The sequence below is a fragment of the Ranitomeya imitator genome, chromosome 3 (assembly GCF_032444005.1).
Source record: "Ranitomeya imitator isolate aRanImi1 chromosome 3, aRanImi1.pri, whole genome shotgun sequence".
NCBI classification, from domain to species: Eukaryota; Metazoa; Chordata; class Amphibia; order Anura; family Dendrobatidae; genus Ranitomeya; species Ranitomeya imitator.
This window is the reverse complement of record NC_091284.1, coordinates 86,088,456-86,101,679: the sequence shown is the minus strand read 5'-3', so window position 1 is coordinate 86,101,679 and position 13,224 is coordinate 86,088,456. Positions and strand designations below refer to the sequence as shown.

At 43.4% G+C, this 13,224-nt stretch overlaps 1 protein-coding gene across 1 annotated transcript in view; it reads left to right on the top strand.

Moving 5' to 3' along the window:
- Window positions 1-5,462, top strand: part of CLTRN (collectrin, amino acid transport regulator) — a 195,759-nt gene extending 190,297 nt beyond the window's left edge. The window contains exon 6 of the mRNA XM_069759737.1: window positions 4,018-5,462. Within this exon, the coding sequence (XP_069615838.1) occupies window positions 4,018-4,168 (151 nt within the window). The 3' untranslated portion in view covers window positions 4,169-5,462. The remainder of the gene's footprint in view (window positions 1-4,017) is intronic.
- The last annotated feature ends 7,762 nt before the right edge of the window (window positions 5,463-13,224 follow it).

The window sequence follows — 13,224 nt, the reverse complement described above, 5'->3', positions numbered from 1 at the left end:
GCCGGTGCCTCTGATCTGCCGGGGGGAGGGCCCCTGACCAGCCCGGGCCCCGTCGCAATGGCGACCGCTGCGACCGCGGTAGTTACGCCACTGACAAGCAACCAGGATAACCGCAGCCTTGAAAGGATAGTTACGATAAGGCTATTCCATATTTTGGGGTAGATTCACAAGGAGTGGACTGCTGCTGGAGTCATTGCTTCAAGAGCCACCACACACAGACGTGTCCAGGACATGGGCTATAAGTGTCGCATTCCTTGTGTCAAGCCACTCATGACCAATAGACAACGCCAGAAGTGTCTTACCTGGGCCAAGGAGAGAAAGAACTGGACTGTTGCTCAGTGGATCAAGGTGTTGTTTTCAGATTAAAGTAAATTTGACATTTAATTTGGAAATCAAGGTCCCAGAGTCTGGAGGAAGAGTGGAGAGGCCACAATCCAAGTTGCTGGAGGTCTAGTGTGAAGTTTCCACAATCAGTGATGGTTTGGGGAGCCATGTCATCTGCTGGTGTAGGTCCAGTGTGTTTTATCAAGACCAAAGTCAGCGCAGCTGTCTACCAGGAAATTTTAGAACACTTCATGCTTTCCCCTGCCGACAAGCTTTTTGGGTGTGGAAATTTCATTCTCCAGCTGGACTTGGCACCTGTCCACACTGCCAAAAGTACCAATACCTGGTTTAAAAACACAATATCACTGTGCTTGATTGGCCAGCAAACTTGCCTGACCTTAACCACATAGAGAATCTATGAGGTATTGTCAAGAGGAAGATGAGAGACACCAGACCCAACAATGCAGACGAGCTGAAGGCTGCTATCAAAGCAACCTGGGCTTCCATAACACCTCAGCAGTGCCACAGGCTGCTCGCCTCCATGCCATTCTGCATTGATGCAGTAAATGATGCAAAAGGAGCGCCGACCAAGTACTGAGTGCATTTACTGAACATGCATTTCAGTAGGCCAACATTTCCGATTTTAAAATCATTTTCAGGCTGGTGTTATAAAGTATTCTAATTTCCTGAGATAATGACTTTTGGGTTTTCATTGGCTGTAAGCCATAATCATCAACATTAACAGAAATAAACACCTGAAATAGATCACTCTGTTTGTAATGACTCTATATATGACTTTCACTTTTTGTACTAAAGAACTAAAATAAATTAACTTTTTGATGATATTCTAATTTTGTGAGAAGCACCTGTATATCTTGCTCTATATATAATAAGATCAACCTTCTTACAGTACGTTCTTCCATCAAGTCGCCATTGCTCAAAATTATGCCAAAGGCTATTAAATAGAAAAACGTTTCCATTTTATTGCAATTAGCTGTATATCATTACCTATATACACTGTACATTTCAGTTTTTAATACTTTGACTTCTTCATTGCACAATATTTTACAATTATAATAATATTTTAATAAATATCATGTCATATTTTCTATTTCTGGGCAGTTCCTCGGTAAATTATATTGCACACTCCAAGAGGTTTGATTCATAAGACATAATATAATTTTCTACTTGTCGTCGATGATCTCATTTTGAGTAGAGTTTAATTGGCCTCAATTAGAAATATTGTTGCTTGATGTGTGATCACCAGCAAATAGATATTGATCATCTTAATTGCTTTCCTATCCTGGTAACATGAACTGATTCCATGTTCACAAAATATAAAGAAAATGCTATTAGAGTTAATGATTTCTGAGTGTAGAAATTTCCACTTACTGAGTCATAAAGACTTGAGATAGGCATAATTCATGACCTGTGAGTTTCTTATCTAGTTATTTCAAAACAAATGTTCCCTGCAAGGCATGTGAAATAATGTGCCTTTGTACATTTCGATCAAGGGTCAAGGAAATCCTCGGAAATATTTTTTTGTTTCTGAGTCTTCGCATGGAAAGTGAGCAATCATAAAACGAACAAAGGAGTGAATGATCTTTTCACCAAAACTAGGAGCAGGGCCGGCTCCAGGTTTTTGAGGGCCCCGGGCGAAAGAGTCTCAGTGGGTCCCCCCTTTAACACATACCACGATTCATGATCGCATATAAACACAGCCATGTAGTATATAACACAGCCCACGTATTATATAGCACAGCCACGTAGCATATAACACAGCCATGTAGTATATAACAGCCCACGTAGCATATAACACAGCCACGTAGTATATAGCACAGCCCACGTAGCATATAACAGCCCATATAGTATATAGCACAGCCGCATAGTATATAACATGGCCCACGTAGTTTATAGAACAGCCATCTAATATATAGCACAGCTCACGTAGCATATAACAGCCCACGTAGTATATAACACTGCCCACGTAGTATATAGAACAGCCATGTAGTATATAGAGACACTTGCCCCATATAGTGCAGCACAAACGTTATGGCCCCATAGATGCTCCATACAGACACGTGCCCCATTATAGTGCTGCACAAACGTTATTGCCCCATAAGATGCTCCATACAGACACTTACCCCATTATAGTGCTGCACAAACGTTATGGCCCCATAAGATGCCCCATACAGACACTTGCCCCATTATAGTGCTGCACAAACGTTAAGGCCCCATAGATGCCCCATACAGACACTTGCCCCATTATAGTGCTGCACAAATGTTAAGGCCCCATAAGATGCCCCATACAGACACTTGCCCCATTATAGTGCTGCACAAACGTTATGGCACCATAAGATGCCCCATACAGACACTTACCCCATTATAGTGCTGCACAAACGTTATGGCCCCATAAGATGCCCCATACAGACACTTGCCCCATTATAGGGCTGCACAAACGTTATGGCACCATAGATGCCCCATACAGACACTTGCCCCATTATAGTGCTGCACAAACGTTATTGCCCCATACAGACACTTGCCCCATTTGCTGTTGCTGCGCTAAGAAAAAAAAAAACACATTCTCACCTCTCAGGCCCCCGACACTTTCAATATTCACCTTTCCTCGTTCCAGCCGCCGCTCCATCTTCAGCATCTTCTGCACTGACGCTCAGGCAGAGGGCGCGCACTAACCATGTCACCGCGCCCTCTGACCTCAGCGTCACTGCAGATGACGCTGAAGACAGAGCGGCGGCTGGAACGAGGAAAGGTGTGCTCCCCTCCCAGTTATATTCACCTGCTTCCCGGCGCTGCTGCTTCTTCCTGTATTGAGCGGTCACCGTTACCGCTCACTACAGTAATGAATATGCGGCTCCACCCTTATGGGAGGTGGAGCCACGTATTCATTACTGTAATGAGCGGTACCATGTGACCGCTCAGTACAGGAAGAAGCTGGGGAGCCGGGGACCTGCAGGGACCGCGCCAGCTGCCGGGAGTAGGTGAGTATAATTAGACAGCCCCCGGCTGCTCCCCCCCCCCTGCCGAGTCAGCTCCGTGATGTTCCTCTAACTGAGGGCCCCAGGGGGAGCAGTGGTCCTAGGCACTGGCAGCTGCCTGCCCCTAACGCCGGCCTTGAATGGGCCCCCCTGTCTTGCCAGGGCCCCGGCACTTGCCCGGGTATGCCGGGTGCTGACACCGGCCCTGACTGGTAGCAATGTGGGGTGTCCTAAACATCTTATATGGTTGCCAATACTTATATCGGAGCAATGTGTTAGCTGGAAATTTGTGAACAAGGTCAGATAATTGTTGAATTAAGCTGTAAATTGGGCCCCCAGAATCAATAGTACTTGATAGTCTCTGATAAAGGCTGGGGTAATTCTTTAGGAAGAGGGAGGCTGTGACTATTTGCTAGCACTGGTGTTTTTCAGTGTGGGAGTCCAGATCTTCCCAAGAACAACATCTGCAAGGAGTTTGTATGTTCTCCCTGTGTTTCCATGGGTTTCCTCTGGGTTCTCCGGTTTTCTCCTATACTTCAAAGACATATAGATAGGGAATTTAGATTGTGAGCCCCAATGGGGACAGCGATGATGTCTGTAAAGCATTGCGGGATATGATGGCGATTTATAAATGAGTAAAATAAATAAAAATGATCTCCATATACAATTTTTATGACTGCTGTTATCTTTATAATAGAAAGAGAAAAAGTGCAAAAACTGAAGACCACGAAGAATGTGAAGACAGGATGAAATCCACAGAAGCAGTAGAAACTGGATCTGGTATCGACAGCTTACAGTTTTGTGAAGGAGCGGACAATGAGGCCTTTGAGCATATAACACCTTTGTAGAAGGACATTTTTCCTGAATCAAATGACTGGAGGAGATCTCCATACATGTTTGTCCACAGACCCGTATGTGATTCAGCAAATATTAATATTAAAGCATAGCTTTTAATAGATAATACTAATAAAATAAAACGTGCTGCAGGTTCCAACCTAGGAAAGAAAAAGCTCTGGCAGATGTGGAAGCCAATCCTTTTCTAAAACAATACAATCAGGAACACCCTAATAGATGTTCAGAACATAACAATAATATATCCTGGATCCCATGGACGCCCACAAAGATAGTGTAGAGCTGATCTCAGAGCGTCTAAGCGGATCCCAGATATAGCAAATAGCCAATTCTGCGGTAATTCAGTGACCGGACAATATACATCTAGCTAACAATATCCACAATACATAATCATACACCACGCCCAAATATATATAGGTGACTGACCGTGGTCAGACAGAGTAATATAACCTTGTACAAATTAGTGACAGGCTACAATGCTTGATAATACTGAATGTATAGTAGAAAGAAGCAGAAAAACATAACATAACATTATTAACCTGCAGACATGGGGCTAATCTGTGGGTTAATAACATTCTGACGCCAAGTTCCCGCACTGAAAGCCCCGCTGCCATAAGGCAATGAACTTTATTCAGTCAGAGGCGCGGCCGGTACGGCTTCGGTCCCGTTCAGTACATAGTGAGCAGCAGCTGTAACCTCACTCAGGCACTGACTGACAGCCGGCTCAGCAGTGCATCAGTACAGAGCCAGCTTTCAGTCAGCTGCTGATCACTATGTACTGAGCGGTGACTGAAGCCGCACCTCTGTGACTGAAAGGCCTCGTTCACATATTCATTATTTGGTCAGTATTTTACCTCTATTTGTAAGCCAAAACCAGAAGTGGTTAAAAAATGCAGAAGTGATGACATGTTTATATCATACTTTTCCTCCGATTGTTCCTCTACTGATTATGGCGTGGTCAAAGCCTGAGGCCGCCTGGAGGAATAAAGTTAATTTCCTTCCACAGAGGGGCATTCAGGGCAGAGACAGCACAATGGCAGAATGCTATTAGCCTGCAGATTCACCCTCATAGCTGTAATTTAATAGTGTTTTTTCACATGACAGCTTCCCTTTAGAGGTAAATTAGAGATAAGCTTACTAATGTAAAAAAAATATTAATTTATAATTTAAAATATCTATATTATATATATATAACTTTTTTTTTAATTGCAACGATATATTATTTTTCTTAAAATGCTCCTTTAAGTTTAATACCAACCATGCACGCAGCAGTATCCAAATTAATAAATAAATTCTACCGTTTTGGGCCTTTTCTTTTAGAATGTTGTTTTCCTGTAACTAGTATTTGTAGTCATAGTAACATAGTAACATAGTAACATAGTTAGTAAGGCCGAAAAAAGACATTTGTCCATCCAGTTCAGCCTATATTCCATCCTAATAAATACCCAGATCTACGTCCTTCTACAGAACCTAATAATTGTATGATACAATATTGTTCTGCTCCAGGAAGACATCCAGGCCTCTCTTGAACCCCTCGACTGAGTTCGCCATCACCACCTCCTCAGGCAAGCAATTCCAGATTCTCACTGCCCTAACAGTAAAGAATCCTCTTCTATGTTGGTGGAAAAACCTTCTCTCCTCCAGACGCAAAGAATGCCCCCTTGTGCCCGTCACCTTCCTTGGTATAAACAGATCCTCAGCGAGATATTTGTATTGTCCCCTTATATACTTATACATGGTTATTAGATCGCCCCTCAGTCGTCTTTTTTCTAGACTAAATAATCCTAATTTCGCTAATCTATCTGGGTATTGTAGTTCTCCCATCCCCTTTATTAATTTTGTTGCCCTCCTTTGTACTCTCTCTAGTTCCATTATATCCTTCCTGAGCACTGGTGCCCAAAACTGGACACAGTACTCCATGTGCGGTCTAACTAGGGATTTGTACAGAGGCAGTATAATGCTCTCATCATGTGTATCCAGACCTCTTTTAATGCACCCCATGATCCTGTTTGCCTTGGCAGCTGCTGCCTGGCACTGGCTGCTCCAGGTAAGTTTATCATTAACTAGGATCCCCAAGTCCTTCTCCCTGTCAGATTTACCCAGTGGTTTCCCGTTCAGTGTGTAATGGTGATATTGATTCCTTCTTCCCATGTGTATAACCTTACATTTATCATTGTTAAACCTCATCTGCCACCTTTCAGCCCAAGTTTCCAACTTATCCAGATCCATCTGTAGCAGAATACTATCTTCTCTTGTATTAACTGCTTTACATAGTTTTGTATCATCTGCAAATATCCATATTTTACTGTGTAAACCTTCTACCAGATCATTAATGAATATGTTGAAGAGAACAGGTCCCAATACTGACCCCTGCGGTACCCCACTGGTCACAGCGACCCAGTTAGAGACTATACCATTTATAACCACCCTCTGCTTTCTATCACTAAGCCAGTTACTAACCCATTTACACACATTTTCCCCCAGACCAAGCATTCTCATTTTGTGTACCAACCTCTTGTGCGGCACGGTATCAAACGCTTTGGAAAAATCGAGATATACCACGTCCAATGACTCACCGTGGTCCAGCCTATAGCTTACCTCTTCATAAAAACTGATTAGATTGGTTTGACAGGAGCGATTTCTCATAAACCCATGCTGATATGGAGTTAAACAGTTATTCTTATTGAGATAATCCAGAATAACATCCCTCAGAAACCCTTCAAATATTTTACCAACAATAGAGGTTAGACTTACTGGCCTATAATTTCCAGGTTCACTTTTAGAGCCCTTTTTGAATATTGGCACCACATTTGCTATGCGCCAGTCCTGCGGAACAGACCCTGTCGCTATAGAGTCCCTAAAAATAAGAAATAATGGTTTATCTATTACATTACTTAGTTCTCTTAGTACTCGTGGGTGTATGCCATCCGGACCCGGAGATTTATCTATTTTAATCTTATTTAGCCGGTTTCGCACCTCTTCTTGCGTTAGATTGGTGACCCTTAATATAGGGTTTTCATTGTTTCTTGGGATTTCACCTAGCATTTCATTTTCCACCGTGAATACCGTGGAGAAGAAGGTGTTTAATATGTTAGCTTTTTCCTCGTCATCTACAACCATTCTTTCCTCACTATTTTTTAAGGGGCCTACATTTTCAGTTTTTATTCTTTTACTATTGATATAGTTGAAGAACAGTTTGGGATTAGTTTTACTCTCCTTAGCAATGTGCTTCTCTGTTTCCTTTTTGGCAGCTTTAATTAGTTTTTTAGATAAAGTATTTTTCTCCCTATAGTTTTTTAGAGCTTCAATCGTGCCATCCTGCTTTAGTAGTGCAAATGCTTTATTTTTACTGTTAATTGCCTGTCTTACTTCTTTGTTTAGCCACATTGGGTTTTTCCTATTTCTAGTCCTTTTATTCCCACAAGGTATAAACCGCTTACACTGCCTATTTAGGATGCTCTTAAACATTTCCCATTTATTATCTGTATTCTTATTTCTGAGGATATTGTCCCAGTCTACCAGATTAAGGGCATCTCTAAGCTGGTCAAACTTTGCCTTCCTAAAGTTCAGTGTTTTTGTGACTCCCTGACAAGTCCCCCTAGTGAAAGACAGGTGAAACTGTACAATATTGTGGTCGCTATTTCCTAGATGCCCAACCACCTGCAGATTTGTTATTCTGTCAGGTCTATTAGATAGTATTAGGTCTAAAAGTGCTGCTCCTCTGGTTGGATTCTGCACCAATTGTGAAAGATAATTTTTCTTGGTTATTAGCAGAAACCTGTTGCCTTTATGGGTTTCACAGGTTTCTGTTTCCCAGTTAATATCCGGGTAGTTAAAGTCCCCCATAACCAGGTCATTGGAGTATATGAGTGATTGTTAGGGTTTGAGCAGATAAGTTTTCTGTCCAAGTGTGATCTGACAAAACATCAGAAACCATCAAGCATAATCAACCCGATTCTCTCAGATGAGCCAATCTACGGCCGTCTGCATCTGCCCTAATAAAGATATCCTGGTTAAAACTGAATTTGTATTTACGAATTCCTTACATCAGAGTTCTTCCTTCCTGTGTATTTTAGGGGTATGTTCAGACTACATCTTTTTCTATTTAAAACACCTTGTTGTTTAGATGTTCAGGCTCTTGAACATCTTTAATCATACCGCCCAACTTTTAAATGACAGAAAAAGGGACAAATAATGTGGCAAACTTTGACCCCACCCCAGTCTACACCCATTTACCAGGTATTTCCAACTTGGCAGGAAGAGATGTCAGAGGCGGTGTCATTGAGGGGCAGACGCCTGACACAGCAAGGCATAGTTCAAATCTGGGACTGTCACACTGTAATGATCAGGCCGAGCGTTCCCTGCTATCCACAACCACACGGTGTCCGCAGCCAAAGGAATTATTACACACACCAATCTCGGGGATAACAGTTGCTTTTACTTCAGCAGGAACAGGAAATATAACTTGGAACAAATAAGGAACAGGCTCTCGTGAGTAGTCCATGGCAAATACAGTTCACACTTAGATGCTGACACAGAATTTAGGTTCCAGAGCTCTAACAACCTGCATTAGTTAGAAGCAGTACTTGCAGGTAACTAAAAGAGGGTTGAAAGTCTTTTGGGGCATATAAGTAGAAAAGGAGATGTATAGTCAGGGTATTTACAGACCAGGTGTCCTGTATCCATTTCACAGCTTGTCATGGTCCATGCAGACATATACTTGAAGTATTTATCATCATTAGGCATTAAGGACAAAATTGGATCATTCAGAGATCCACAATGAACTTCTGGAGTGAGTTTGCTGCACTGAAAGTAAAGGGGCCGAATAATATTGCACGCCCCACTTTTCAGTTTTTGAATTTTCACAAAAATTTAAAATAACCAATAAATTTCGTTCAACTTCACATTTGTGTTCCACTTGTTGTTGACTCTTCACCAAAAATTTACATTTGATATCTTTATGTTTGAAGCATGATATGTGGGAAAAGATTGAAAACTTCCAGGGGGCCGAATACTTTCGCAAGGCACTGTAGGTGAATCCCACATGAAGCTTTCACAGCTATAGCATTAGCAACCAATCACAGGTCAGCTTTTATGTTACCAGAGCAGTTTAAAAAATGTTAGCCAATATCTGATTGGTTGCTGTGGGCAACAAAGACAATTTCTCTTTCAGACACTTAGCCGTATATGCAGCGCCCCAGAGATCTGGTCGTTGCAGTATGACACTCTGCCACTAAGGGGAGTGATGGTACATCTGATGGCACTGAAGGAATCCTCCTGACCAGGTATCACCAGCACACACTACACTTCACACTCCGGCCACTAGGGGGAGCAAAAGGCTTTATTTATTGGGCCCCTCCTCACACTGGTAAAACTAGGGGTTAGATAGAAAGTTAGTCAGAAGCTGACTGGGTTGGATTCAGGCAACATCCCGTGGCCAGGGGTGTTGCAGGGAGAAGACACAGGGGTCCCTGTCAGGCGTGGGAACCTGGCAGGTGCCTAGCGAACAGAACAGATTGTTACAGAACCGCGCCTGCACTACCTTGCGGTGGTATCCTAAGAAAGAGACAAGAAGAGAAGGATATTGTGGAACAGTGTAAATGAGATCAAGCAAAAAGGAGTGCCAGTAGGAGTCGTGCCGTGAGACCGAGGCAACATCCTACTGAGGCGCGTAGCCGGAACACCGCAAGAGTAACTGACTTTAGGCCTTACTTCAAACTCCGCAGGACAGTTAATTATAGGTTGGCTGTCTACCTTAAATTTGCCTGAACGACAACGAAGTGACCCAGGATCACTGCAACCTAGCGGAGCTGGACCAGGGCTTACTGCCACAGGGGGATCCAGATCCCCTGGAATTACCGGAGGAGGCATCGAACCACCCGACTCCAGGCGGGGGGTCGGCGACGGCGAAGAAATGGAAGTCGAGCTGTGCAAGAAGATCGCGCAGGGAGCGCCGTGGTCAGAGCCGCCGCAGACTCCAGCGTCCTCGTCAGCGGAGCCGATCAACATCGGTGGAACCACGTCAGACGCCGGTACCAAAAGCGACCCTGTCCCGCCGACCGATCCAGCTGTGACCAGCCTCCCGTTACTGAGATTGGGGTGACAACCCTGTACGCCAGGAAGGGGAAACTGCCCCCGCTCCCGATATCTATGGGCGAACCGTTAGATGTGAGTCCCGAGGGGGTGATCTTTGAATGGGATGCGCCCCGGATTCAGCCAGACGGGTCCAGACAGGAGGGCTCTTACGTTGTTGGGCTCACCTGGGAGCAGTACAGACAATGCTTAGTTGCACGATGGGAAGACCGAGAACAAATGAAACAGACTGCCCAAAGAGTACCGAAATCTAAGACTAAATGTGGCAAAGGGGATCCGGTGAGACGAGGGACAGTGTTAGCCTTTCACCCGAAGAGGGGTTGGGGCTTCATCCTGGAGCAGGGACTGCCGACCGAAATCTTTGTGGCTAACTATAATGTGGAAACTCACTCCCGTGGTGGGGCCCCTAGTCAAAGCTTGGGCAGGGGGGACCATGTGACCTACAGTTAGGGCCAGAAATATTTGGACAGTGACACAAGTTTTGTTATTTTAGCTGTTTACAAAAACATGTTCAGAAATAAAATTATATATGTAATATGGGCTGAAAGTGCACACTCCCAGCTGCAATATGATAGTTTCCACATCCAAATCGGAGAAAGGGTTTAGGAATCATAGCTCTGTAATGCATAGCGTCCTCTTTTTCAAGGGACCAAAAGTAATTGGACAATGGACTCTAAGGGCTGCAATTAACTCTGAAGGCGTCTCCCTCGTTAACCTGTAATCAATGAAGTAGTTAAAAGGTCAGGGGTGGATTCCAGGTGTGTGGTTTTGCATTTGGAAGCTGTTGCTGTGAGCAGACAACATGCGGTCAAAGGAACTCTCAATTGAGGTGAAGCAGAACATCCTGAGGCTGAAAAAAAAGAAAAAAATCCATCAGAGAGATAGCAGACATGCTTGGAGTAGCAAAATCAACAGTTGGGTACATTCTGAGAAAAAAGGAATTGACTGGTGAGCTTGGGAACTCAAAAAGGCCTGGGCGTCCACGGATGACAACAGTGGTGGATGATCGCCGCATACTTAATTTGGTGAAGAAGAACCCGTTCACAACATCAACTGAAGTCCAGAACACTCTCAGTGAAGTAGGTGTATCTGTCTCTAAGTCAACAGTAAAGAGAAAACTCCATGACAGTAAATACAAAGGGTTCACATCTAGATGCAAACCATTCATCAATACCAAAAATAGACAGGCCAGAGTTAAATTTGCAGAAAAACACCTCAAGAAGCCAGCTCAGTTCTGGAAAAGTATTCTATGGACAGATGAGACAAAGATCAACCTGTACCAGAATGATGGGAAGAAAAAAGTTTGGAGAAGAAAGGGAACGGCACATGATCCAAGGCACACCACATCCTCTGTAAAACATGGTGGAGGCAACGTGATGGCATGGGCATGCATGGCTATCAATGGCACTGGGTCACTTGTGTTTATTGATGACATAAGAGCAGACAAGAGTAGCCGGATGAATTCTGAAGTGTACCGGGATATACTTTCAGCCCAGATTCAGCCAAATGCTGCAAAGTTGATTGGACGGCGCTTCATAGTACAGATGGACAATGACCCCAAGCATACAGCCAAAGCTACCCAGGAGTTCATGAGTGCCAAAAAGTGGAACATTCTGCAATGGCCAAGTCAATCTCCAGATCTAAACTCAATTGAGCATGCATTTCACTTGCTCAAATCCAGACTTAAGACGGAAAGACCCACAAACAAGCAAGACCTGAAGGCTGCGGCTGTAAAGGCCTGGCAAAGCATTAAGAAGGAGGAAACCCAGCGTTTGGTGATGTCCATGGGTTCCAGACTTAAGGCAGTGATTGCCTCCAAAGGATTTGCAACAAAATATTGAAAATAAAAATATTTTGTTTGGGTTATGTTTATTTGTCCAATTACTTTTGACCTCCTAAAATGTGGAGTGTTTGTAAAGAAATGTGTACAATTCCTACATTTTCTATCAGATATTTTTGTTCAACCCTTCAAATTAAACGTTACAATCTGCACTTGAATTCTGTTGTAGAGGTTTCATTTCAAATCCAATGTGGTGGCATGCAGAGCCCAACTCACGAAAATTGTGTCACTGTCCAAATATTTCTGGCCCTAACTGTACACCCGCCACCGGAGTGAACAGGGGTGGTATGCCAAGAATGTCCAACGATATGAGCCTACTGCGGCGCCCCCTACTGCCACGACTGAGATTAACGACAGGCGTTCCCTGGTATTTGACCTAGCGGATGCTAGCATTACTACCACCGTGGGTATCGGTGCTCCTGCAGGATCTGCTGTAAAAATTGACATCCATATCAGACCTGTTAATGACTTGACCACAGTGGAGAGACAAACCCATCACGGTGTTACGGCATTGGACGAGAATTCGGATACAAACCTTCCCCGGTCAGGAAGTGTGCGTTTCCGACTGGTGCCATGCAACCCACCGTCGCAGCAATAAACCTCGAAGAACCGAGTATGTACATAGTTATTTAACTGCTTCCTGTTTGCTGCTTTAAACCCGTCCAGACATGACGCAGAAGGTCTTGCTTTCAGTGGACTTGCAGACAGAGAGAATCTGCACTACTTTCTAGAGACTTGGTTCCCTCTTAACCCCTTAGTGACAGAGCCAATTTGGTACTTAATGACCAGGCCAATTTTTGCAATTCTGACCACTGTCACTTTATGAGGTTATAACTCTGGAACGCTTCAACGGATCCCGCTGATTCTGAGATTGTTTTTTCGTGACATATTGTAATTCATGTTAGTGGTAACATTTCTTCGATATTACTTGCGATTATTTATGAAAAAAACGGAAATATGGCGAAAATTTTTAAAATTTTGCAATTTTCAAATTTTGTATTTTTATGCCCTTAAATCAGAGAGATATGTCACGAAAAATAGTTAATAAATAACATTTCCCACATGTCTACTTTACATCAGCACAATTTTGGAAACAAAATTTTTTTTTGTTAGGGAGTT